This window comes from Camarhynchus parvulus, chromosome 12, assembly GCF_901933205.1.
Source record: "Camarhynchus parvulus chromosome 12, STF_HiC, whole genome shotgun sequence".
Classification (NCBI taxonomy): Eukaryota; Metazoa; Chordata; class Aves; order Passeriformes; family Thraupidae; genus Camarhynchus; species Camarhynchus parvulus.
The window spans coordinates 14,480,927-14,508,216 of NC_044582.1; the positions used below are offsets into that span (position 1 = coordinate 14,480,927).

General features: G+C 47.0%; 2 protein-coding genes across 4 annotated transcripts in view; one reads left to right on the forward strand and one right to left on the reverse strand.

The window, feature by feature from the left end:
- SLC25A26 (solute carrier family 25 member 26) overlaps positions 1-9,044 on the forward strand; it is an 81,797-nt gene extending 72,753 nt beyond the window's left edge. For all 3 annotated transcript variants that reach the window (XM_030956884.1, XM_030956885.1, XM_030956886.1), the window contains 3 exons: positions 2,711-2,775; positions 4,154-4,227; positions 8,611-9,044. In XM_030956884.1, the coding sequence (XP_030812744.1) occupies positions 2,711-2,775; positions 4,154-4,227; positions 8,611-8,707 (236 nt within the window). In that variant the 3' untranslated portion in view covers positions 8,708-9,044. The remainder of the gene's footprint in view (positions 1-2,710; positions 2,776-4,153; positions 4,228-8,610) is intronic.
- Positions 9,045-10,970: 1,926 nt separating this feature from the next.
- Positions 10,971-27,290, reverse strand: part of LRIG1 (leucine rich repeats and immunoglobulin like domains 1) — a 93,520-nt gene continuing 77,200 nt past the window's right edge. The window contains exons 11-19 of the mRNA XM_030956883.1: positions 27,105-27,176; positions 24,866-25,029; positions 22,624-22,944; positions 20,787-21,068; positions 18,745-19,164; positions 17,363-17,485; positions 16,642-16,788; positions 15,292-15,564; positions 10,971-15,070 (exon numbers count right to left, since the gene is read on the reverse strand). Of these exons, the coding sequence (XP_030812743.1) occupies positions 14,841-15,070; positions 15,292-15,564; positions 16,642-16,788; positions 17,363-17,485; positions 18,745-19,164; positions 20,787-21,068; positions 22,624-22,944; positions 24,866-25,029; positions 27,105-27,176 (2,032 nt within the window). The 3' untranslated portion in view covers positions 10,971-14,840. The remainder of the gene's footprint in view (positions 15,071-15,291; positions 15,565-16,641; positions 16,789-17,362; positions 17,486-18,744; positions 19,165-20,786; positions 21,069-22,623; positions 22,945-24,865; positions 25,030-27,104; positions 27,177-27,290) is intronic.

Below are 27,290 nucleotides of genomic sequence, written 5' to 3' on the forward strand. Positions count from 1 at the left end.
ATTTAAAGATCTGTTGGGCTCTATTGTGGATTAGTGCAGTGCACAGCCCTCCTATTTTCAATGAATAGACTGGCTTTAACAGTTTGTGTCTGTTGTATCTATCTGGTGATTGGAAGCAGTCAAGTTTTAAGTTCCTTTATTCTCTTCCTGGATACCTGTGTACTAAGTTTAAGAGGTCAATCTACAATTATCTTGGACATTTAGAGTTAAGGCTGGAGAGCATTCATTTTGTCAGACTCTCTGCCTTCAATAAAGAGCAGTCCCCAGCAAATGCTAGCTTTAATCTCATGTTTTTGTCAAGCATATACAAACTTGCTTTTAATTTAGCCGCTATCCTGCTGCTTGTTGTGCTTATGAAGCATTTTATTGTTGCTGTTGCCATTCTGAACTGATTGGTAAATCTGTACCAAATACTTCTCAGTGATGGAAAAAGAAACATTGAAATGTTAATAATGAAAGAGTAGGGAAGATCCAGATGTCAGCTGGGGAAAAAATGAAAACCAATCAGCCTTGATTAAACTTTTCAGATAAGAATTTGGGAACATCATGTCAGGATAAATTGTGTTTGTTCTAACCACTCTATCAGCCAAGACTGAAGCTGCTGCCAATAAGAAACTCTCAGGAGTAAATGCATTTAAAAAGTTACAGGGATCTGATAAGGGACGTAAGTAAGTCTGACTAAAGTGTTGCCATCAGAGCTGGGTGATGCTTTGAGATTTTTTTGCTTGATACAGGCCTGACAGCCATGTGGTTCACTGTTTAATTTTAGCTTGATCTGTGGGCAAGGAAGGGCTCTACATCCAGACTTGTAAAGCCACTATTTTCCATGGAGATTTATTTTTACCATTCTAAAAATACATTGCTGACATGAGTACCAAAGTTTCTATCCGGACCATTCTCAAAGCCTTTCGGTCACTTACGCAAAAACTGGCTCACAATAAAAAGATTTTCTGACCTTAAAGAAGGTCCAAGAATGGACTGGAATTTAGTTTAACTTGCTCATAGTTTCTGCTTTGACTTCTTGAATACAGCCCATTTTTCTGCTTTTTAGTGAGGTATCACTGCTAGAAAGCTTCCGGCAGAGTGAGCCACATGGGCCAACCCTCTGGGAGTGGAAGCTGCTCCTAAAACCGGGCATTTGGGGCTGCTCACTAACTCCACTTTCCTGCTGTTCTTGTTGGAGATCCAGGGGGCTGCACATGTGCCTTACTGCATCTCCTGAACTGTCCTGGGACATTCCTTAATTAACTGTAAGAAGTCAAGTAGGGTGCCAGCTGGCCCAGCCTGCTCCGTCATAAAACAGGGGTTTAATATGTTCAAGTTAAGGTGGTTGAGAAAGAGAGATGCAGGTAAAAACACAAGCCAGCAGGGAAATTTTTTTTTCATTACTTTAAAGATTTTAGAAGAAATGCTTTTTCCTTCTCCCATCCCAAGAAAAGAGAGATCAATTTTTCTACATTCCGTAAAACTTGGAAGAGAAAATAGATTATTTTTAGCTTATTCCCTGGGCACTGTGTAGGCTTCAGTCTTTGGAGTCACTTTGTTCCCGACTGTAGCAGATACAGGATTTATACAAGCTCCAGAGAAAAGAAAAAATTAGGGGGAAGAAGAAAGATTTCAGAACAAGTCTCTTGCTCTCTTTTCTCCCCCCTTTCTTCCCCTTTCATTCTTCACTTATTACTGCTCCTGCATTTTAGAAGTTTCCTTCACTTTGGCTCTTCCTCAGCGTGAATTACTCTCTTGAAGTATTTTGAACAGATGAGGGAAAGATTAGAATTGATTTTAGGATGGGGAAATAAGAGAAAGGAATAAAATCCTGGGAGGAAAAGCAGCAGAGCTGGTCCCTAGATAGCACAAGAGGCCAGGCTGTAGTCACAGGGTTAAAATACAGAGCCAGACACACACGTTTGGGGGCGAGACATGCAGATGGATAATCTGAAGATTTCTGGCTGTCAGGAGGAAAGCCACAGCTGAGCTGGCTGTGGCAAGTGACAGTAATGAGCTCCAAGGGTGAAGTTTGGGAGAGAGTAGAGAATAAAAATGCCCCTGAGGGTAAGGTGGCACTTGTGACAGCAGACTTCTGACAATTTCCTGAGACCCTTGGGCAGCTTCACGTTGTTGTTATCCAAAGTGGAGCTGATTTAATCTGCTGGAGATGAGCTCCATCCCAAACAATGACTTGTCTTTTTTCCTTGGAACAGTCCCAGATCCAGTCTGTGTGTATCTAGTGAGTAGCTCAGGCATATGTGTTTCAGATACAGAGATTCTGTATTTCCAGCATTTGAATGGTCAGACTTTAATTCTCTAGGCAGAACACAGTGTGGCTGGTTTATTTTCCCATCTCTGCAAATGAGTAAGCAGGTTTTTTCCTTCCAAACTTGCCGTAGATGTTGGAAGTGGAATCTGTTATCCTTACAACCTTCCTATGTTCATGTATGCACAGAGTACAGAACAAAAAGACAGTAATGTCCCTGGGGATGTTTGGATTTACAGTTTAGCAGCACAGAGCTGTTTTCTAAAGTCAATACTCAGTAACAAAAGGTCTGTGTCCAGACCTTGGACACACGTACCTGGGCTCTGACGTGAGGGAACGTGCTGTAGGCATTAATAACAGAGCAGTGTTGACCACAGCCCTGGGAATTATAGGCAGTGTGGCATTCATATTCACACAACAATGTCTCACTTGTGCTTGGTGTTTTAATTTTCTCAGGTGGATTTGCAGCTGCAGTCACCACACCGCTGGACGTAGCAAAGACAAGAATTATGTTGGCAAAGGTAAGAGGGAGGGATGGAGGCCACCAGACAGGCCAGGGAATGGCCTGGGCATTCCAGAGTTTCTGTAGGATCCTTACAGAATGAAATCCAGCACCTATTAATAATAATTTCTGCTCCTGTCCTAGAAGGCAGGAGTAGATATGAACAGGCACTGCATGCAGAACTAATGAAATTGTTGTGTTCCTTTCCTTGATGCTTCTCTGGTCCCTTCCCAAGGGAGCTGTCTGAAACAGACCTGGCCTCGTGCTCAGCTTCCAGACTCTCATGCAGTGTCTTTAGGAGAAAAGCCTTGCAGAGTCAGAGTTAACTCAATGTTAAACTGCCCATCAGGGATTTATTCTGCTGTTTTGATATGTCTGCATGTATTTTCTCAGGAGGGCTTGGTACTGGATTTTCTGTTGTAAAACATTAAACTATAGAGATTGTGATGGCCAACGTCTGCCAACCAGGGCAGAAGGAAGATTGCTTATAAGATCAGTAAGGTCAATAAGTTTAGAAATTGCTGGTGAGTCTGATGTTCCCATCATCATCTCACTGACCCAGGGCAGAGCTGAGAGCCACCAAGCTAAGAGCCCTCAGCAGGTGGATGTTCCTAAAGCCTTTCCCAGCCCTGAAAAGATCTGTTGTGCTGGTGAAGGATGGGCATGCTGGAGTTTCTGTGGGTGTTTTTTACCCTGTTGCTCACATCTCTCAGTTTGGGGTGTTTCTTGTTGCTACCATGCACCTCCCCAGCTGGGTCACATCTGCTGTGTTATCTGTCACTGCTGGGTTGTGTCCGCTAAAACTTCTTTGTCTTTGGAAAGTGTTGGTGATAAACCTGTAAAAACTGGGTTTCATTTATCTCTGCCTCTCTCCTGAGCAACAGGGGAAAGAAATGAGGGTGCTTTGAGACCATTCATTTTCTGTCAGTCATTTCACATTAAGAATTCACACATGGAATTGAAATATCTCTAGTCCTGCTGTTTGTCCTCTGTTTTGCACTCAAGACAATTTTCACATGCAATACACTACTCGGGGTTTTTTTGTTCATTAAAATCTAAAGGAGCAGCAAAGTCACTTGGTGCTTTGGGAGTGTTTTTATTAAGGTCTTACTGCAGTGTCACTGCTGGATGTAGAGCTGAGTGTAGTGCAGAAGGGACTGGCTGCCCAGTTCTGCACTAACCAGCTCTGGGACCTTGATTGTTTTGTTCTTCTGTGCCTCTGCTTCACTTTCTGTCCTTTTTTTCATTCCTGGAGACGAGGAGCTTTTGCCTGTGCCTGGGGTAAGGAGGTTATGAGGATGTCTGTAATTCCTGTCATGTAGCACTAACCAGGGGCAGGAGCTCAGTACATAACTAAACCTCTGCCAACATTTCCAATCTCTCTCTCTGTGGTGCAGGCTGGTTCCAGCAATGCCAGGGGGAATGTTCTGGCTGCCCTTGGTGGCATCTGGAGGACACAAGGCCTGCCAGGGTAAGGACGTGCTGCACCTCAGGGCTTGTGTTGTTTAGGGGGTGGTTTAGGGGGTGTGAGAGGATGTGGTGGGATCTGTTTCTGTTTAAATGCTGGCATACAGAAAAGCTTTTTGATTGCTGCACACCTGGGCAGGGAGCAGCAGTGGGGTGGCCAAGAACAAATCCCTCAGGGAGGCTGAGTGTCCTCACCTTAGCCCTGGCTGGGGGCAGTGTCCAGGGAAGAGCACAGAAAAGGGGCTTTGTTGGGAGTGTATCCAACCTCTGAGCCCAGCTCCAGGTGTCAGAGGTGAGGGTGGCTTTGTGTTAATAACCCATGATGGACTCTTCCCTGTGAACATTTGTGATCTGTGTCCATTTAAATTCAGGCACATCTCGTGGCAGTTTCAGCAGTTTCATTTGAGGGTGTGAATCCCCTCTCCTGAGGAGCCAGGGAAGGTCAGCACAGGACCCACAAGCCCCTTATGGACAGGTTTTCCTCCTCCTGGCAATTTCTTGCAGATTTGAAAGCACCAGCAAGGTCTGCTCTGTTCAATTCCCCATTCTTGTTGTGAAGCACAATGTGAGCAGGCAGTGCCAGTGTGGTGCCAGCAGTGGGACAAGCTGAAGCACAGGGAGGAGCAGTGAGCTCTCAATCTCCTCTTAGGTCTGGCCTTTAGCTCATGCCCCCAGATTATTTGCAGTGTGGAACCCATTGCAAAAGTGCAAATTTCCTGAGCCAGGCCTGAGTGCAAAGAGTAGGTCTGAGCAGCCTCAGAGCAGCTCTGCAGAGCTTTCCTGCCATAGCCAGAGTGCAGAAATGTTCCGGGCTTTCCTCTGAGCAGCTGTGGAAGTCTGAGGTGATGTCCATCCAGTCTCTCAAGTGCCTCACTTTGTCCAGTCCTGAGACAGAGAATTCTGCTCCTGACCTTGGAGCAGTGTAGGAACACAGAGTCTCCTGCTGGTGTTTCTAGAACATTTGGAGGTGTGAAAATTATTATTGTTTGTTACTGACACTGCTTCACTTACACCCCCTTGTCCTCTTTGAGTGTGTGTCTTACACCAGTAGTTGGCCTCTGGAAGTGAATATATGTCCTAACTTCTCCAGGCCATGAAGTTCAGCCTGTGCTGCCTTCAGGAGGGCTTGTGTCTCACCTGTCTTTGGCCTGGAAGAGAAACAGAGGGATTTTTGGAAGGTTTGGGCTTTTCCCTGTAGTTTTCCCTAGATTTTTAGCCCTCTCACTCTTTCAGGGCACTGTCCTAACCTTTGTTGCCCAGAGCACTGTGCAGAACACAACTTTGCAGGGCACAGCTTTCTCTGAACATCTCATCTCTGCCTGCCCAGCTAATAAAAGTTCAAACCTCTTTCTACACATGTGGGAAATAATTCAAAACAAATTGCAGGAAGTTCCTGAACACTGATTCCAGGAAGGCATCCAGCTGTGCCCCCCAGCAGCACTCAGCTGCCTCAGGTTTACCTCTCAGAGGGGACAAGGTGATGTGGCAGGGGATGAGTTTTGGGTCCTGCAGGGCTTGCTGGACTCTTAAGGCATGTTTGGAAAGGGATTGGGAGAAGTGAGGCCATGTCTGCTGCTGGTGGAAGTTGAGCTCTGAAGGGTGTGAAGAAACATGGATTATACTAAGGAAATTTCCCCCAGCCACCAGCAGAAAGTAAAGATGTGCGTTTGTGTTCTTTCCAGGCTGTTTCAGCAGTGCCCTTTCCTAAACAACCCAGAATTAAACTCTGCCCAAAGATAGCACCAGTGGACTAGGACCAAAGGGAACACAATTCAGTTGAAATCAAAACAATAAGAGATCTGGAGAAAAAGTAACGTGCAAAGGAGGCCAAGCTGCGTCAGCTGCGAGGAAAAGGAAGAAAGTCTTGGGAAAAATAAACGCAGAGGCTGCCTTGCCTGCTGCCAATTATAAATCTATTAATCAAAACCAATAAAAATGTCGGGCTTTTTTGGCCAGTTCCAACATGACATGATTTATGGCTCCTCTAATAAATCTCGTACTTGAAGAGGAGGAATTCTGAGGGCAGAAAGACGCATTGCTTATTGCCACCTTATTAAAACCAGAGCACAGGGCTCAGCTTCCTGGTCTGCACCTAGTAAATCCCTCTGCTCCGTGCCAAGAAATTCCACATCCCTTTCTGCCAAGGGAGAGCCAGGCCTGGCAGGGGTTAGGATAGGGATGGGGTGAGTGGATCTGTGAAGCTCTTTGCTCTTGCCAGAGGAGCGGAGGAATCACTCACAGGAAGGGGGGTTTGCATCTTGTCTGATGGCTTTTCTCCCAAGGAGATAGTGGTGTTTGAAAGCCATGGCTGAAGCTTCACAATTTATTGGTGAGAAACACGAGGGTTATTGAATGGTGATGCTGGTGAGGTGGCCTCTGTGGAGTGGTGGTGTTGCACCAGGTGTCCTGTTCCTCCCGTGAGCTTCCCGGCCAGAGTAGAATTGGCACGTGTGAGGTACTGATTTAATTTTGAGCTAACAATCCCTCGACATCGTTCAGTTTTATTTGTTGAAGTGTGGGCTATGAATCTGGATTTCAGTGGAAAAATACCAGAAGGGCACAGGCCTCAGCAGTAACAGCACATGCACAGAGAAAGCTTCTGTGGGTGGGCAGCCCCTCAAGGGGAGGAAAGCAGGGAAAAGTCTCTTTGGGGAGTAGAGAAGGGTCCCATCTCTGGGGGAATTTCACCTGGTAGCCAAGCAGGGGGGAAAAGCCTCCATCACTGGGCTGCAAGTTTCACACAGTGCTTTTGTCAGCACTGGGCCCTCTGTGCTGTGTCCAGGCCCTGTTTCCCAGGGAAGTGGTAGAATCAGCATCCCTGGAAGTATTCAAAACGTGCAACTGTGGTGCTTGGGGACATGGGTTAGTGGTGGGCTTGGTAGTGCTGGGTTTTTTTGGGCCTGTCCTTTTCCAACCTGAATGATTCAATGATCCAAAGGGTAACTGCAGGGGTCCTGTTAGGAGCTGAGGAGTGGCAGGGTGCCAGGTGAAATCTGCAGACACAGACCAAATCCAGCTAGACAGCAGACCTCTGCCCACCAGAGCCATTTCTGATGGGGCCAGCAGAATTAAACCCAATTTATCACATCTGCTGATGGAGGCAGGTGTGGTCCAGGAGGGACCAGTTTGGATCAGACCTGCCACAGAGTTCTGCTCTTTGGATTTGGGACCTCCCTGCCCTCACACAGAGAGGGAGCCCATGGGGGAAGCATGGACTGGCAGGTGGGAACAGGAAACTGGGAGAAGCAGGGCCAGGATTCTTGGAAGTGATGGTTGGTAATGGGGGTTGCCAGGGATGCAGCTTCTGGGTAACTCAGTTATGGGCCCCTGTTTGTGTAATAGCTGTGTCTCGAGTGGGCTGTTCTGGAAACAAATGTCTGCCCCTGCTCCCGTAATGAGGCTCCCTAATTCAGCAGGAGAGGGATGCTGTGTGCTGCTCCCTAGGATTTGCCCTATCAGTGCTCTGTCCATACATGCCTTGTACAAATTACTCTGTTTTAAAGCTGTCATTACGGTAATAGGCCCAATTGCTGTCTAGTAAAGCCATAAAATGTTTCCATCTGCCTGTGTGCTCCAGGCTCCTTAGCAGAGCTCATTACTGCCAGAGGTTTCCCTGTGCATTGGGAGCAGGGAGCTCCTGAGCAGCCAGGTCCCACCAGGAATTGCAGCTTGTCCCGCTGGGGACACCCCCTCAGCAGGGACCATGGGGTGCTGGGACAGCAAGGGACAGGATCCCAGTGGAGCTCAGCCAGGCTGAGTGCTATGGATCTGGAAGGGGGGGTGGGATGCCAAATGGATTCGTGTTTAATCCTTGCTTGCCACAAGGGAAGCCTGTAATCCTCTGGGAGGATACACTGGCCTGTCCTGAAGTTGTTAAACCAGCTGTGAGCTTGGATGTGTCAAGCAATTGGCTTTGCACAAGTTCCCCTGTTAATTTCTATGAAGATCAGGCACCTAAAAGGGTGGCAGCTGAAGGTGCCACGAATGGAATATTTCTGCTCCCTCACTGTTGTGTGTTCCTGGGAATGAGCCACAGCAGTGAGCAGGGCTGGCTGTGCAAGGGGCAGCCCTGAGAGGCTGTGGGGGCATTGGGGACAGGCTGCTCCCACCTGTGTGCAGCTCTTTGTGTCCATGTGCCTGAGCTCCCCATCCCAGTGGCCCACAATGGCCTCTGCCTTGTCCTTCTGCACCCGAGGGGTGGAGAGGGGTTAAAAACCACAAGCCTTGGGAGTGCTGTGTTAGGGAAGTCCAGACAGATCCCTGCAGTGAGTAGTGGGGTGGGATTTAAGAAACCAGCAAGGGAGAGTTGTTCTTGGCTTTGCTTCCCGAAGCAGCCCCTGCATCCGCTCCCCGCTCATCTCTCAAAGCTCCTTCCCTCTGCCTTCAGCTTGTTCGCAGGTGTTGTCCCACGGATGGCAGCCATCAGCCTGGGAGGCTTCATCTTCCTGGGCACGTACGAGAAGACTCGGCTGCTGCTGCTGTGAGCCAGCCCGCCCGATCTGCCGGAGGAGGAGCCGGGCAGGGAGCGGAGCCTTCCTCCCACAGCCCTCCCAGCAGCTGTCCCGCAGGCTGAGAGCCACTCTCCCTGCTAGAGAGAAGTAAATCCTCCAATAATCCAGTTTCCCAAACATGAAATTTTCCTGCATGGAAAGTGGGTGAGGTAATTTGGGAGAGTTGTGCCAAAAAAGTGATGTTTGGGGGGTAAACAGCTAATTACGGTGGCTGCAAAAGGCATTATTAGAACTCCTGCAGGGAAAGTGTTTTGGAAAGCTCTGGCTTGGGGGCTGAGTGGGGAGGCTGAAATAAAGCAAGTTTTCATCATTCAGTGGCACCTGCCTCGTAACAGGGGAGGGGAAGGGGCTGATAGAGTTACAGCCTGCTGCCCTCCAACAGCACTGAAAGGATCCTGGCCTGGGAGAGCTCTTTGTCAAAGACAATCATCCATTTGTTTCTCATTCGAGCTGTATTTGTGGAAGTTTATATTCCTGTTTATACCTACAGGTGCTCAGCAAGCATTCCTGTGTGGGAGCCAGTGCAGCTTTATTAATCACACTCATATTTCTCCAGTAAAAGCTTGTATTATTTTACAGCTGTGCTTGTGCAAAGGCACGGAGCTCTGCCTTCTTTTGGTCTTCATCCCTCAGCTGCTGAAGCTGCAGGAGGATGGAAACCTGGGAGGGAATCTGGGAGGGCAAGGCAGGGAGAACATCAGAGTTCTGCTGATGTAGAGGGAGAACAAACGCCAGACCAGGTCAGTGTCCTGAGCAGGGGACACCAGTGACACCAGAGCCCCTGTCCAGTGCCTACAGCACAGGCTGAATGTTTTATTACACTGCTATCCATGACAGAGCAGTAAGACTTTTTAGAGGCCAAAACTTAGAAAATAATTGGCAGACAAGTAAAACATACAGAACAAAGGACATAATTCTTAAAAATAATCTTCAATTAAAATGGGGAATTCAGCCAAGTCCTGTATTGGCTGGTTGGTAACACTGCTCATTAGCATGGCTTGGTGTAGCTGTGCTTCCTGCCACTTTGGGGCTGTCTCTTTTGTGACATTCTATAAATACATGTATCACATTCAATTTTAGGGGCTGGGGGAGAAGGAGATTTATTACTCTGTACCAAAAATCTATCACATTTTCTATTGAAGCTCTTCAAACATGGTGAGGGTGTTAGCAGTGCAGTTGATGCATTTAATTACTTGAGCTGTAAATAATCATCTTTATGTCATTGGGTCCAAACGGTGCATTTTTTGTTGTTTTTATTTATTATTGCAGAATCAGTTTTTGTCATCGCCTTTTTTTTAAATTACAATAAAAAACCCCAACAAAAACCCAGCCAAAAAATGATTCCCCTTCCTCTGTGCCAGTGGAGCAGCTCTGCACCAAAGGCCAAAGGTACCTGGGAATGGCAGCAGGCAACTGACAGCCCCAGCAGGTGGCCAGGGCTGTTCTGCATGCACCAGTTTGCCTAATATGGATGAAAAGGACATTTTTAGTTTTGGGACTGCAGGGAGAAAAAATAGACGAAAAAATGCATGGGTTCCCCTATGACTGTTTGCTTTAAGTTTTAGCAATGTTTTATTTCAAGTTTACCTAAATTTAATGTAGCCCGTTACTAGGATAAAGTGGGAGAATAACTTAAATTTTACACCAGGAATCAGCCTCTTAAAACCTCTCTCAGTTTTAAAAAATTTTAACTCCTAGATGTGTTAAGGAACTTTGAGTATTCTCAGACAACCTGCTGTATACCCAAAGTGATAATTTCAAGGGGGAATTAATTTTAATTTTTAAAAGATCTCCAGAAGCTGAATTGAGATTTTTAGTTAAAGCAGGAATTCAGGCTTATCTCCAAAGCTACCTCTGGAATTTCTACCCAGGGTGGGGTTGGGGTTTGGGAACACCAGAGGTGTTCACAACTGCAGCTGGGTCTGGTGCTGTCCTGGCCCTGTTTTTACTTGCACACACACAAACACACACACACACACACCCCCTCATCTGTTCTGTTCTCACTGCCAAGATAGGGGGGTACTTGTCAGATACTAAAGCAAGCTGATATATTGGAAATGTATTTCTTACAAGTTCTGTATTGTATTTTTCTATCCAGCCCCAAATTCCACCCCATCCACATGCCAGGCTGTCACAGCCTCACGCTGTTTTCCTGGATCTCATGGCCCAATTTCAAGAGCAGGTACTTTGGCAGTTTATCTCCATTTTCATGACAAAAAACCAGAAAAGAGATATAGCAATGGATTAGAATTTTATTTAATTTCCAACTGAAACTCCCAAAAGCTCACTCTCAACAGATCAGCTGTAATATTATAAATGAACCTTTATTAAAGACACTTCAATGCCGTTTGTTAGACACTTCAATATCTTACATGTTTTTCAATGTACAACATTGTACCAAATTCTCTAATAAATAAATAAATTTGTACACAAAAGTAATACTTCCTCTTTCACATTGCCTCTTAGAAGCAGCAAATTCACATATTTAGTGGAAGTCATAACATTAGGCAGTTAACTTTATTCAGAACCATTATTTTCAATGTTAACATGGCAAATATGCTTTTGTATCTGCACTGGTGATGACATTTCTGCCAGCAAAACGAGCCCATTGAATCATTCCCATCTCCCCCATGTCCCTGGTTCCATGAGTTAGTTCTGGAGCACTTTTTCCCTTCAGCAAAGGGAAAACTCTGCTCGGTTTATAATTTTCTAACATCCATTTCCTCTGCTCTGAATAAACTTGGCACTCAACATAATTCGCCGCCTGTCTCAAAGTGCAAACGTGTCAATAGTTAGGGACTGGGACAGACAGGTACTGGCTGAATTATGCCTGGCTTCATCCAGGGGCAGCTGCTGCTCCCCCTGACCCCCAGGTCCTTCCCTTACAGGAACTCAGGCTGGGCAGGACCAGCTTATGATAACACCAAGGGGCAGCTTGCAGCTTTCACTCCCTGAAACCCCCCAGGTGCAGCAGCACTGGGGCAGGTCCCTCAGTGATGGAGCTAAAGTGACCATGAAGTGTTTCTGCCCTTATCTCTGCTGCTTGTTCTGAACCACAGTCCTGGCAAAGGTGGGTTCCCAGACTGGGCCTCACTGGAACTGGTATTTGTGTTGCTCCTAAGGAAAAAAGGTAACAACACCCCCTCCCACCCATGATTAACCTGCCCCAAAGTAGTCATCACCAGAGTCAGCAACCTCATGTTAGCAGAACTCAAATCACAAAGAACTGGGAGTCCTCCATCCACAGGTACCAACAGACACCAAGAGAAAGCAACCTTCCTATAAATGAAGAGCGTCATTGTGAAGTCAGAAGTGACCAAGATCTGTTTGACTGAGGTGGGCATTTCTTTATATTCCCCCCCCATTAATGGATGAACTTAAAAGACCACATAAAAACGTTTGGGACATTTCCATTTAGAAGTCTGTTCAACCATGAATCCACAGTTTTCCTTATGAAACAAGTGTATTTCTAACTAGCCCAGAGTTGCTACACAAGGCAGCATAACTCACTTGAACGTGATGTTTTCATATAGAGTCCTGGCTGTTCAACTACAAAGTGTAATATTGTGTTGCAGGGAAAAAAAAGTATTGGATGAATTAGTGATACAGCTGTCCCCTCAGGAGTACAGTTTGGTTTTGTTGTCAAAACAGCTCTATGGTTTCAAACCCCCACAGAACAGATGTGGGTTTTGGGTGTGAAAATGCATTACACTGGCACAGGTTATTTATTCTAAGCAGGGCAAGGCTGGATTGCTGCACACACCTCAGACAGGTAGAGCTGGGTCCCTTTGGGAGGGGAAGGGCCTGTGGTGAGGGCTGTGGTGCTCAGAGCTGTGCACACATGGCAGGTAAAACCTCTGTGATGATGTGTTTGAGAGGTGCACTGTTGTGAGACCACCCCTGGTTTACTGCACAAGTTATTTATTTTGGTAACAACTTCTTCCCAGTCAAAACAGCCTTTTCCTCTAGTTGTTTTGGGGCTCTACACTGTTGAAGAGTTATTTAGTGCCTCCTGTGTGGTCCACTCTAAAATCTCACACAGTCACTGTTCAAATACTAATTTTTATGAAGTTTTGAAAAATAATGGAATTCAAGTTCTTCCACCAACAGGAAAAATATCAGGTTGCTATGTAATTGCTCACTGCTTTTTTTCTTTATAAATTTCATTTGACACAACTGAAGATCACTGTTATTAAATGTGTTAAGTACAATAAATTTCCAAGGGCAAGGAAATTTGTGCCAAGTAATCCAATTGAATCACAGAAAGTCTTGGGTTGGAAAGGACAGAATCACAGGATTAACTAGGCTGGAAGAAACCTTTGAGATGATCAAGTCCAACCTATGACCTAACACCACCTTATCATCTAAACCATGGCTAAGTGCCAGATCCAGTCTCTTTTTAAACTCGTCCAGGCACGGGGACTCCACCATCTCCCTGGGCAGCCCATTCCAATGTCCAGTCACTTTCTATGAGGAATTTTTTCCTAATGTCCAGCCTAAACTCCCCCTGGCACAGCTTAAGGCTGTATCCTCTGTGGTTCCCTGAGAGAAGAGCCTGATCCCCACCTGGCTCCATTTCAGGGAGTTGTAGGGAGTGATAAGGTCACCTCAGCCTCCTTTCCTCCAGGCTGAGCACCCCCAGCTCCCTCAGTGGTTCCTCACAGGATTTGTGTTCCCAGCCCCCTCCAGCCTCTTTAGCTCCTCTGGACACATTCCAGCATCTCAAGGTCCATTCCAAACTGAGGGGCCAGAACTGGACACAGCACGCGAGGTGTGGCCAGTGCAGAGAACAGGGGCAGAGTGACCTCCCTGCTCCTGCTGGCCACACCATTCCTGATACAGGCCAGGAGCCATTGGCCTTCTTGGCCACCTGGGCACACTGCTGGCTCATGTCCAGTCAGGTGTCAACCAGTGCCCCCCGGTCCCTTCCTGAAATCTGGGCACTGTCCAGCCACTCTGTGCCCAGCCTGTAACACAGAGGGGTTGTTGTGGCCAAAGTGTAGGACCCAGCACTTGGTCTTGTTCAATTTTACGTTGTTGGATTTAGCCCATCTATCCAGCCTGGCCCGACCTTAAAGATGATCTTGTTCCAACCCCCTGCCATGGGCAGGGAGACCTTTCCTTAGTCCAGGTTGCTCAGAGGTGCATCCAGCCTGAACACCTACAGAGATGGGACATCTGCAGCTTCTCTGGCAACCTGTACCAGTGCCTCACCACCCTCACAGGGAAGAATTTCAACAACTTCTGCATCTAGCCTAAATTTCCCCCTTTTCAGTTTGAACTCATTGCTCCTTACATTGAGAGCACCAGAAATATGTGCAGAACCCCAGGTGGGGCCTCACCTGAGTGGAGCAGAGGAGGAGAACCTGCTGCCCACAATGCTCTGGATGCAGGCCGGGTTGGATTTCTGGGCTGTGAGCACCCATGGCTAGGGCATGTCCAGCCTCTGATCCACCAACACCCCCAAATCCCTCTTCCACAGGGCTGTTCCTGGTCACTTTTCCACCCAACCAGTACCTGGGATTGCCCCAGCCCCGGTGTACATGGTGTAAAGGAACTTCCACTGAAAAGAGGACAATCCCTTTGGAACAGTCTGGCTTTTAAAAGTTCTGTTTATACATTTAAGGCACCAGAATTATTTCTCTCACAAAGTTTAACAGCAACCTGATACTGAAAACAATATTGCCAAAACTGTAAAATTTCACTCAGTTTTCCATGCACTAAAGATTAAAATAGCCTCTGTAAAAGATATATATATATATTTATATATATATTTATATATGAAAACTCTTATGTACAATTGTATCAAATACTTTTTCTCTTTACACAATAATCCCTTGCATTTATGTGCTTCATATGCAAGTTGACTTTTGAACACTTCATACTTCTCAGGGAAGTTTTAAACTATGTACAATCAGATGACGCTCGAACAGGAGTTTGTTCCCCATACAAGCTTGTTTCTCATACCTCAGTTGGTTGCCTTTGCCAGGCCATCAGTTCGAGATTCGAGGTAGAAGTAAGTAGCCTATATACTCTGTGCAAAAAAAAAAAATTTAAAAAGTAATAGTGTGTTTGTTAATTTGCACGTGGCAGTCAGTCTGTGCTCTCAGTCCAGAGACCTGTTGGGCAGCTTGGGCTCGTGAGTGGAGTCGTGGGGCTGGGCTGTGCTGCTGGGCAGGAGAGCCTGCTCCACCTCTGCTTCCCCCTGCAGATCCAGTAGTGCTGGGGATATTTCAGGAAGCACGTTCAGTTGCTTTAATGACCCTCCTGCAGGCGAAGCTCTCACCAAATTAAGGTTGTTAAGCTCTGAAGGCTTTGCTGCTGCTTGTGAAGAGCCTGCAAAAGACCCCAAAGGAACAGCATGGTTAGGTGACACTCAGCCTGCCAAGCACTCCCACCCTCCATGGCCCTGGAGGTCCTTCCCAACCTTAGCAATTCTATTCTCTGCCCAAACCAAGCCCACCACTGCCATCCCCAGGCTGAGGGGAGCACGTGGGGCTGTGCTACAGCCCTGCTGGTGGCCCTGGGGATCAGAGGTGACCCGAGGAAGGACGTACCATGCGCGCCCTCCGGCCGTATCCTGTCGTGGTTGCTGGGGTAGAGGGTCCCGTCTGTCTCCACCCTCTTGCCACTGGCAATGCCATTGCAGGGCTGGGCATGAAGAAGGCTGGTGCCTGCACCCCTCTTCCTCTGGTGCTCCCTGCTGCTCAGTGCATTGGGGTGGCTGTTCTCCACAGTCTTTAGGCCCTGGCAGTCCCTGGGGTAGGGGTGGACGCTCTCGCTGTCCGTGCTGCCGCTGCACTCCGCGCACACCACGGGCAGCCCATAGCCTTTGGGGGAGGAAGGGAAAACCAACAGGGTGAGAGGAGCAGCTGGAAGTGGTCAGCACTGGAGCACACAAATCATGGAAGGAAAGGGCAGTTCTGTGCAGTTCACTGGGGGAATCTCTCACTAAATGGTGTGGACACTTTGTGTCTTACACAGGGCTCTTACACACCCACCATCACTCAAGGTAGTTCCAATTAACAGCTTTATTTAGGGATTAATTTGCACTCCAAGTACTTGTAACTTTTTTTTTAAATAAACTATGCATTTATTTCCTTTTCCAGACTTTCCAATCAGGGTAGAAGTGCAAAGTGGAAGTTTGCTGTAGCGGCTTTAAAATACCAAGTTACCGTTCTTATTTTTGTGCTGCTGCTTTACAGGGAGCAGCATCAGCTTGCACTGTTATCTCAAGATATGTTATTATTGGTAGTGCTATCAACAGATGAGCAGGACTCAAAGCAGCAAGGCGTTTCTAAATGTTGAAAGTTAATTTCCTTAGTGCACTCAACAACTTTCCATTATTAAACTTTACATTAGTTTCTCTGAGAGAAAAAGTTTGTTTCGTTGGCTGATTTTCTGTGGCTTTCACAATGCAGTGTGAGAACAGAAAGCACATCCTAAAAATAGAAAACTATGAGTGGAACACCATAGAAATTGGCAAAGAGCAGAGGCAGGTGTAGTGCCCAAAACAACCTTTAAATTTTGAAAATAAATTAAAAAGCTGAGCTTTGAAGTCAACAGCCCTTTTAAAAGGGCATGAAAAAATTTAACACTCTCAGTTTTGGAAGTGCTCTCATAATTTAAGAATATTTCAAATCAAAATTCCCATCAGCCAGCTGCACAGAATGGCAACTGGGAGCTTTACTCTGCCTCTTTCTGACAGTTGCTCAAATTCCAACTATCCAAGCTTGAGAGAGAATCAAAGCAAGAAGGAGAAAGTAAAGTTTCTGTGCTTGCACCTGAGAATCATTCTGAGCTTTTTTTTTCTCTGAAGGTAACAATTTCTTGTGTTAATGCTGACTTGGAGGGTTTTGTGATCTGTACAAACACGAAATGCCTTCCCAGATTAATGGGTTTTGTACCTGTCTTATCTGGAACAAGCATTCCATCGGCCATGTCCTCAGTTTTCCAAGTGTCTTTGTTATAGCTGATACACAGCTTGGGCTGTCTACAACCTACAGCAGGAGCTTCAACATCTGGACACCTTCCAGCATCAGCCTGACACATCCCTGTAACAAACAAACCATCTGGGTAAAGATCACAGCCATCTGCTCACAGTTAAATGACTTGCTGGTCTTACTTACACTGGAAAAGGGAAGAAAAATAGAAATGGAGATAAAAGATAATTTTCAGCAAACATTTAACAGAGTAAATGTTGCACAATCTCACAAGGATCTTTGTTCACTTCTCCTTCCTAATGTGCTGTGTTTAAATAGTGTAAAACCCCAACATTTCATTTCAAAGCCTGAAGGCAGGGACAGGCAATGTTAATGCATTTTCTAGTATGACTGTGGGTAACTCTGCTGCCAAAAACAGAATCCAAAATTAGCAAAAAACCAGTCCTTAGGGCCTGACTGAGCAGTTTCTGAGGCAGTCAGCTTGTAGGAACACTTACTTCTGGGAGAGGAGAGCTCTGTGAAGTCAAACACAGATCCCTGCTCTGCATAAATGCAGGAGTTACATTATAAAGATCTCTCAGATAACTCAGAACAAACACAAACACAGAAGTACTCTGGGCTGAGGTTTCTACCTCCCCAATCAAGTTCAGAGCCAGCATTACAGAACAATGAAACCACTGCTCACCATTGCTGTCAATGTGCCCGTTAGGCTGCTGGGTGTCCACTCCAATGGCCACGTCCTGGCGCTCCGAGAGAGTCCCCTGCGAGGACAAGTAGCTTGGCACATCAGGAGGCACAATAGTCTCATCTAGAGCAATGGCAGAAGGGAAAAGTCAGCTCCCAGCAGGATTTTTCAAAGGAAATTCACATTTTCAAGGGGGATTTGGGACCAGATCTAGAACTGGTTATTTTCTGTAGGTGCATTAGAAACTGAACTGCCTAAATATTCCCTTCCCCTCAGAAGCCCCATTCCTGATTTTTCAAAGCTTAAAGTTGTGGGAGAGAGTGCTGATAAAGGCACTTTGAGTGTTTGCATGTGGCATGGTCAGTACATAGTAGGTGGAGTAGAACTATTTGTTCAGAATAAGTAAATCTTTCTCTTTCCCCTGAAATTCAGTTCCTCCTTTGACTTTTATTTCTGCTTCCTGAAGTCAGGAGTAAAAACTATTCTGCAGAACAGGGTGTTTGATTCTCTTAAGCAGGAAATAAGTCTTAAACCTCTTGGCTTTCTCCATTTTCTGTCAGGCAATTTCAGTTTTCCTTGCCACACAAAACCAAGTGAAACTCAATTATATTGGGCACAAAGCCCTGGATTTTGAGGACTAAAAAAAAGGAGTTATAAAAGAATCCCCCTAATACATCACACTGCTAATAGGCTATCCAAGACTTCCTACCTGGCCCATGTATTTAAAAATCCTTCTGTACTCTATCTAAAGCTAAGGAAGGCTGCAAATTCCAAGCAGGCTGGGAAAGTCTTAAGCTGGTTCTTCCATAGTTCTGTTTTGTTCAGAGGCTGCATATGGAGGGCAGGAGAGTTTATTCTCACTGCAACACTTCTTTCAGCACCAATTATCCCCTCTGAGTATCAGGAGAAAGCAATAAATGCTAATTCTTCCTCTAAAAAGTAAGAGATACCCCCCCATCATCAGGGGGGTATCTGTTAGAGCCAACATGGAAAAAGGGATTCCAGCTTCTAAGCCTAATTTTTCAAGTTTTGACTTCGAAGTCTGAAAATACAGATTTCCAAAAACCAAGACAGGTTCCCAGCATCGTGAACATCATCCAGACTGTCTCAAAAGTTATCATTTATGGTCACGGAAAACCAAAGTAGCAAAGCAACAGCTGAAACTACAGCCAAGTGGAAAAGACCTTCCTGAAGAGCAAGCCAAGGGGAGAAACGCAGCTCAGGACATGCTTCAGCAGCAAGTGAGAGCTGGTTCCAGCCCTGGGAGCCAAGAGAAGCTGCAGTTCCAGGGGACTGTGGGGCTCCCTGCCGAGCTGGCCCAGCCTCGGTGGGATGCCTGCCAGCACAAAAGGTTAGAGGGGACCTCAGGACACTGCCGCTACCTGTGTTGGTGACACTGTACTCCTCACTCTTCTTCCTGGTCTGGTAGATGATGCAGACCCAGACGAGGGAGGTGAGCACAATGCTGCAGACCACGGCGATGGTGATGATGCCCACGGTGGTGCGGTCCTTGCGGCAGCCCAGCGCCTGCAGGATGCTGACGTGGCTGTGCGCGCGCTCCGTGCCCAGCGTGTTGGACATCTCACACGTGTACTTGCCTGCGTCCTCCAGCACCACGTTCCTGATGATCAGCAGCTGGTTGCCCGAGGTGAAGTGGTGCCTTTCTGTCACCACCAGGGGCTGGTCACCTTTCAGCCAGGTGATGCGGGCCGGGGGGCTCCCCGTGGCTTTGCACTGGAGAGCCACGGTCTCGCCGACGGACACCACGTGGTCTTCCAGGGGATGGAGCAAGGATGGTGTCTCTGCGGGAGGACAAGCACAGAAATGGATTTTTAGGGATGGTGTGTAGGAGCATCACGGGGTAGGACGGTTGGGACGGACGGAGATGAGAGATCTCTGAAGGCAGGTCATGGAACTTGGGGTTTATTGCAAAGGGCCTGGGTGCAGGGCCCTGCTGGGAGCTGCCAGCCACAGCTCAGAGCAGGCCTGAGAGAAGAGAGGGGGAGAGAGGATGAGAGGGTAAGAGAGTGAGAGGGTAAGAGCGTAAGAGAGTATGGTTCCCGTTACAATACAATAAATCGTCTTCTGTGTTGAATATTCTAACTCTCACTAACAAATCTACTGCAATATACAAATCCTATAGCATTTGCATACAACCTATAAGAATCATTACATTACCATACTGTGTTACATTTTAAACCCTATAAACTACTCTTTGGACCCCTTCTGCTAAGGTAGTAGGGTCTGCTCTGAGCCTTGGACCTGTCTGCAAGCAGAGGGAATTGTTTCATCAAAAGGGGATTACCTTCAGCTGGCCATACCATTGTTTTCCAGTTGTTCAGTAACTGAGGTATCTCAGAGCTTGCTTTCATTTCAATCTCGGTTATAGTTTCCATATTCTCAAAATCTTTTGCCAGACAATCATATTTATAAGGCTTTCCTGTTTCATCTTCCCCAACAATGGTGTAACAACAGTCCCTAAAATCCCTGTCAGATTTAACAGCACTGAAAGTTCTTCATGTTCCTGCAGACTATAGCAAGGCATGAAGCAAGCACATGCTCAGGAATACAGCAGACACAACACACCACAACAGATCTAACAACCACAGCCAAGGTTTCACTTCCCACAACCAACTGGTGTTCAGTTTTCCCAGCAAGAAACTTCTGAGGACATATGCCAACAGCTGAAACATGAATTATTTCACAGAGCAAGAAAGATGAAGTGCAATTTCCTTTTGAAGTCATTTTCCAGACAGAAAATAGGCTGGTTGGAGGGGCTTCCTCAGCACAAGAGGAGATGCAACTTACAGGTATTTTTCATTAGTGAACTACAGTGTAAAAGAATGAAACAAGACTAAGCAGACCACTTGACTCTGTCTCTCTTTTATCTCCAACTGGGAAAGAGCTTGAATGGCCATCCCTCCCTGTTCCCACTTGCACTCAGCCTCCTGGGGCACTGGTGATGTCTTTTTGGGACTACCTAAAAACAGAGGCCAGACAAAATTAAGGGAATAAAAGCAGTTATATTTATTGAAGGGCCTTCAGGTTCATTTAGAGCAGATGAAGTGCCCCCAGGGACAACACCCAAAAATGGATGATGGGTCACAGGTTTTCACGCTTTTATTAGTTTGGTCCATTTGCATATTGGGGGTCAATCTTCCAATTACAGCTTCAGGTAATGAAGTCATTTACCCCTAGTTTGCTCCCCCCCCCCCCCCAACTGACTCTTCTTTCCATCTCTCAGGGCCTGAGACAGTGATGCGTCCTTGATTCCTGGGCCTAGAGAGGAATTGCTTTATCTGACCAAAATGGAAGAACAGCATCTAACACTCTAGATGCAGTTTAGAGCCATACACTAAAGAACTGCAGGATTACAAACACATGAAAAAATTACAAAAACACAAAAGCCCAAAGGCATCCTTACCCAGCACGGTGAGGGTGGCGTTGGCCAGCACGGAGCCCGCCGAGTTCTGAGCCGTGCAGCTGTAGACGCCCATGTCCTCCACCTTGACGTCGGTGATGAAGAAGACGTCGTCGTCGGGCATGACGTGCATGCGGCGCTCGCGGGCCGCGGGGAAGTCGGTGCCGCCGTCCTTCTGCCAGGCGATCTGCGGCGCGGGGTGGCCCTCGGCCGCGCACTCCAGCCGCGCCGTCGTGCCCGTCCGGCTCGTGATGTCGTGGGGGGTCTTGATAAACGATGGCAGCACTGACAGAGGAAAAGCAAGAAACAAGTATGAGTGGTTCTGTGGGGAAACGTCATCGTCTGGGTGGTTCTGTTTTCCTTCCCAAAGAGGGATTAAGGCGGTCCTCGGCCACGCACTGTGACCGTGTTCACAGGGGTCCGAGGATGAGGGAAGAGATGAGGATCTGATTCCATGTTTCAGAAGGCTTGATTTATTATTTTATGATATATATTATATTAAAACTATACTAAAAGAATAGAAGAAAAGATTTCATCACAAGGCAAGCTAAGAATTGAAAAAGAAGAAGAATGATAACAAAAGCTTGTGTCTCAGACAGAGTCTGAGCCAGCTGACTGTGATTTGCCATTAACTAGAAACAACTAACATGGGCCAATCAAAGATCCACCTGTTGCATTCTACAACAGCAGATAATCATTGTTTACATTTTGTTCCTGAGGTTTCTCAGCTTCTCAGGAGAAAAAATCCTAAAGAAAGGATTTTTCAGAAAATATCATGGCTACAGCACACTCCAGCTGTGCTGTTGTGCCTGTCCGGCTCGTGATGTCGTGGGGGTTTTGATAAACGATGGCAGCACTGATAGAGGAAAAGTAAGAAAAGGGCATGAGTGGTTCTGTGGGAAAATAACATCTTCTAAGCAGTTCTGTTTTCCTTCCCACAGAGGGATCAAGGTGACAGTTACCCATGGGCAGAGGATGGCTCTGAACTGCTGGGGAATGACCCTGTGTTTCTACAGAACACACCTGTCTGCAGAGTCCATGACACCCCCAACTCACACCATCAGAGCAGGGATCACAGCTAATTTTCTGTGAAAACCTGGGGAAAAAAATCTTGTATGTCTCCTACAGAAAACTTCCAACTGCTACATCCCTCTTCTTTGCATCCCTTTGTATTTTCGTTTTCAATGGGCAAAGAATCTACCTGAGCAGCCAAAGAGCAGCAGCTCAAGCTGCTAAGAACATGCATGCTGAAGTGCTTGGCTGGATGGCAGCCAACACAAAATGGTGTGTGCTCCTCACAGGGCATTTCCCAGCATCCACTGAGATACAAACAGCTGCTGTGCAGAGGTTCAGAGCTCGCCATCAGGAACGGACCCTCGGGAGCAAGGAATTGCGTGGCATTCACATTCTCTGGAAAAATCCCTTCACCCAGGATTTTTCTCCTGGAAAGCTGAGAAGCCTCAGAGAAAATGGAAACAATTTTTACCTCATTTGCTTCTCCTGTGTTTTACTTGTGTGGAATGTGTTTGGAGATTGTTTCATTGGATTCTGGTATGAATTGTTTTGGGTCATTGGCCAATCAGGGTCAAGTTGTGTCGAGACTCTGGCGAGAGTCACGAGTTTTCATTATTATCTTTTTAGCATTGTGTAAGTATCCTTTCTGTATTCTTTAGTATAGCATTCTTTAATATATTATAGCATCATAAAATAATAAGAACATGGAGTCTGATTCATCCTTCCTCCCTTCATCGGGGCACCCCGCAAATACAACAGAATTGTTCCACAATTCACCAGGAGCTCAGGCTGAGGAGAAGAAGAGGAGGAAGCAGCTCCCACTCACCATTCACGGTGAGCCTGGCCTTGTTGGAGTAGGTGGAGCCGAAGTGGTTGGTGATGACGCACTGGTAGCGGCCCTCGTGCGCGAAGGTGACGTGCCGCAGGTGCAGGATGGTGGTGCACTCCATCACCTCCCCGTCCTTGGCGCGCACGTGCGCAAAGTTCTCGATCTCGGCGTTGTGCAGCATCTCGTTGTCCTTCTTCCAGGCAAACACCATGGGGGAGCTGCTGCTGCTGGCAGCCAGGCAGGTGAAGCGGATGTCCTTGCCCAGGACAGCCACAGTCGTCTCAGGCTGGATGATGATCTGGGGCTTGGGGAAATCGTCTGGGAGGAAACAGCAGCAATAAATAGTCAGTGCTGGGCTCTGAGGGGAGGCTGGAGCAAGCCAAGAGGTGAAATGAGAAATAAAGACTGCTATGCAGAGCAGGTGTGCCACACACAGCTCCACTGAGTCGTTGGTTTACGAGGGATTGCTGTTCCTCTGGTTCCTTCAGTGGGCTGAGATGGTCACTGAGTGACCTCAGACACCTACAAGACACCCAGCTCCTTCACCAAGTGAATCTGAGACAGATACTATGGTCTGAAGAAGATATTCAGACCATATTCAGATTGTCCTTCTTTGTATAATCCAAGCATGAAGAGCACGACTGAACTTAAAACCTCACCTCCAGACCTCTATTGGCATAAAGGTGGAGGGGAGAGGGCACTTAAAGGGCTGCAGGTGTCACCTCCAGGGAAAATCACCCACAGGAGGTTTTAGTGAGGTGGGGATTGGTCTCTTCTCCCAGGCAATGGCCTCAAGTTGTGCCAGGAGAGGTTTAGATTAGCTAATAGGAAACCCTTCTTCCCCAAAAAGGCTGTCAGGCACCAGAACAGGCTGCCCAGGGACCAGGGAGTTGGTGGAGTCACCATCCCTGGAGGTATTTAAATCATGTGTCAGTGTGGCACTCAGGGCCCTGGTTTAGTGGTGGTGTTTGGCTGCAGGAAGTTAATAGTAAGTTAAAGTTAAAAGATCTTAGAGGTCTTTTCCAGCCTAAAGGACTCCATGACTCTCAAAGCAGAAACAGCTGTATTTGCCTGTCACCCGACCAGGGTGGAAAGCTTTGCACACTCTCTCTCTGCCCTGAAGACTGTTGGTTTTAGCAAGGATCCAAGCAGATTCATTTATTAGGTTTCTACAAATGGTGTAATTTAATATTTGACTAAGGTTTAATTAAACAGCCAGGCCTCTGGAACCAGGACTATAGTGCCTGGAGGACTTGGCAGGCAGCGGGAAGCAAAGCTGCTTTTGCTTTGTGATGTTGCTGTGGGGATGGAGCTTTCAGGATCCCTTCTTCCAGATGAGCACAGCAAGGCTCCCTCCCAGCCTGCTCAGACAGAGGCCACCTAGGCAGAGGGTGTCACTGGGGGATCAGGAGGGACCCTGCAACAAAGCTTCTGCTCCCTGTTCAGTGCAAGTCATGCATTCAGCTCAGTTCAAGAGTGTTTGCAAAAGCTCATTTTTCCTTCCAACAGCCATGTGCAGCTCCACCCAGGATCCTCACTGGTTGGCTCCACTGCACGGGGTTTGGCTCCCAAACCAGGCCTTTCTTTTCCCCAAAACCTGGATGCCTGAGCAGAACTGATTTGGCCTCTTCTGATCATTTAAATTTCTTTTTCTTTATGAGAAAGGTAGTAGATGTTTATGTGTGCTGGTATTAAGTAAAGCTGCTTTGAAACCATAGCTCAGGTGCAGAGTGAGCTGCAGTACTTGGGTGGGCCTCACTGGCCCCAAAGGAGCAGCTGTGATGGAGGGATTCTCCTCTGGGGTTTGTTTTTAACTCTTTGTTGTCTCCAAGGGGGAGAAGAGATGGGTGAAGAACACAAATCCACAGAAGAGCTCAGAACACTGCAGAAGGAAAAAAATTACAGCTGCAGGCTTGATCCTATCAAACTGAGAGGACTGGAGAAGTGTCTGTGCAGCCCCATCTGGAAGTGGAACAGGCCTTAGTCCCTTTTGATTTAATACTCAGGGAGCCCTGTAAGGAATACTCTGGATGCAAGCAATGCACTGTGTGGTTTTAGTGGGAAATAAATTGTAGCCAATGACAAATTTTTTAAATGCAGGCTTCGGCTTCCTTTGATCCCACTGAATAACAAAACAAAACAGAAACCCTCTCATAATAACATGCTGGTACTCAAAGAAAATGTTTCCCAAGTGACTCCCACCCTTCACACAACCTCAAAACACGCAGGCAAGACTTACCACACACAAAACTCTCTGGCTGGATGGCAAAAATACTCTTGCTCTTCAGTGACTCAGGATGGGCACAGGTGGCCACCACAAAGGACTGCAGCTGCTTCTCCACCAGCCACTGGGGCAGCCACTTCAGCTGGCAGTCACAGAGGAAGCTGTCACTGTTAATGTGGCTGCAGGGAAACAAAACCAACACCAGCCTGCTGTGAGTCCTGCACGGAGGGAAGGCTGGGAAACTCACAGCCTTTTCATGTTAAACACACTCCTCCTGCCCCCCCAGCATGGGTGGAAGGATGAAAAAGGACTGCAGGGATGTCCTGGAGGCACTGAAGATGTTACAGGCATGACACGTTTAGACAGCATTTCATGTCCACACAGAGAAACCCCCTCCTGTACTGCAGTGACACTCTGCAGCTCCTTGTAATTATTAACCAGCCCCCAGAGTGATCCCCAGGAACACACAAGACACATCAATGAGCTCCTGCTCTGCCCCTCTGGGGTTTGAGCCCTTGGTGGGGACCAAATCCAGCATTCAGCTGCTGACCAGAGAGAGGGGACACCCAGCTCCCACTGAAAGAAAGGCTTTGAGTTCCCTCCATGGCAGAGCAGTAAGCAGAGAGGCCCTGCCTTCCTAAGGTGACCCTGGAGTTGTGTTTACTGATTAAAAGAAGCAGCAGAGGAGAAATTACCAAAGATATTTGTGTAGACCCCAAAGAAATAATAAGTAATCTGGAAAACAAAACACATAAACATTTCTCAGCATCCTGAGTTCCAACCCCACCATGGTAAGATCTGTAATTCTCTGGTCCAACACTAGGAAAAGAGGTGTGAAAAGGGGGCAAAGAAAAAGGGAGCTTTGGGATTAAAGTGGGTTGTTTTTAATATTCTGGGCCAAATAATGGCTCAGCATAGCCCTAAGGCCAGTGTAGAGCTGTACATTTACACGAACAGGGCATTCATACTTTGGTCTGGTTAGTAAAACTCATTCTGATCCTTGGAATTGAATGTGAGGATGCCTCAGAGACTGGGAAATGCCCCAGAGAAGCTCCTGTCCTGCAATCCTACAAGATGTGCAAGAACAGGGTATCAAGAGCCCAGCAGAATCCCAGCTCCAGCACTGCACTACAAGATGTGAATCTCCTGCTAATTTTCTCCCCAATACCTCAGGAAATCCTGAAGTTTGAAATGAGCAGGGAAGGGAAAAAGAAAGAAATTGACTGGAGAGGAAGGGAAAATAGGGATTTGATTTTTGAAAGCTGTCCACTTTCGTGTTCTAGAAAGATGTGTAGCCTCTAACACGTATGATGGCATAAAACCCTCCTGTGTACTTGGGACAGGTCAGGAGATCCTTCAGCACAATGCATTCTGCATGTAAATGTCCTCTATGTGAACTTCTCCCTTTTATAAACATTCCTTCACAATATCTGGGATCTCACTATCTCTTCCTAATAAGATCAATCCTTCATCTCAATTTTGTTTCAAGTGCCAGTGCAGAAGATAAAGTTTTTAATCACATAACACACACACAGTGTTTATCTTCTTCACTCCCAGTCACTGGTATCAGGTGTCACTGCCAGCAGTGACCATCTGATCCCCATTGCCAATGTCAGGAGCAAGAACCTGTACCTGCCCAAATACCAAATAAATGATTTTGTGTTCCACAGACACTGCACTACTCTGGGGCATAGCAACACACTGACAGTGGATTAAATATTTATGGGGAAGAGGAGAAAAGGAAACCAGGCAAGACTAGAAACAGTGTCTGATAACAGTGCAGAGCCCCAGCCTGGAGCACAAGCAGCAGCTCTGATAACACATCTGTATTTTTACACCAGAAGGCTGAATGACAAGTGGATGCAGTTCAAATGGTGCTTATCACTGCAGTATCAGTCCTGTGTGTGAACCCTAAACACAGGAACAGCAAGGGAGCAGATGGGCCACTGGGAAATAAATCCATGGTGCTGCGAGCAGGAGAGCTGGCTAACAGGAGCAGGGCTGGACTTCCTGAATGAAGGTGAATAATTGCACAGGCACAAACCTGCTGGAAGAACCTGCCCCCATGATCTAATTTCACTCACTATTACATGCAATGACAGCTCCTGATGTGTAAAAATACCCCCCAGAGGAGCATGCAGGGGAGGGGGAAATGCCTGAGTGGTGGTGTGGGTAACAGCAGTGCTGCTGCTGAGGTGCAGGGCCAGGAGGATCCCTCCTGCCTGGGGTGGCTGTGAGCAGAGCAATCACTTACAGCTGCTTCAGGCTCCTCATCCTGGCAAAGGCATCGGCTTGGATGGAGCGGATGGCATTGTCCCCCAGGTTCCTGCAGGCACAACCACAGGCAGGGTCAACAGAAGAGATGCCATGGCTGGGACACAGCCTCTCACACTGATGTAAGCAATGACTCCAGTAAAAGGTGATTTGGTAGCTCCTTGTT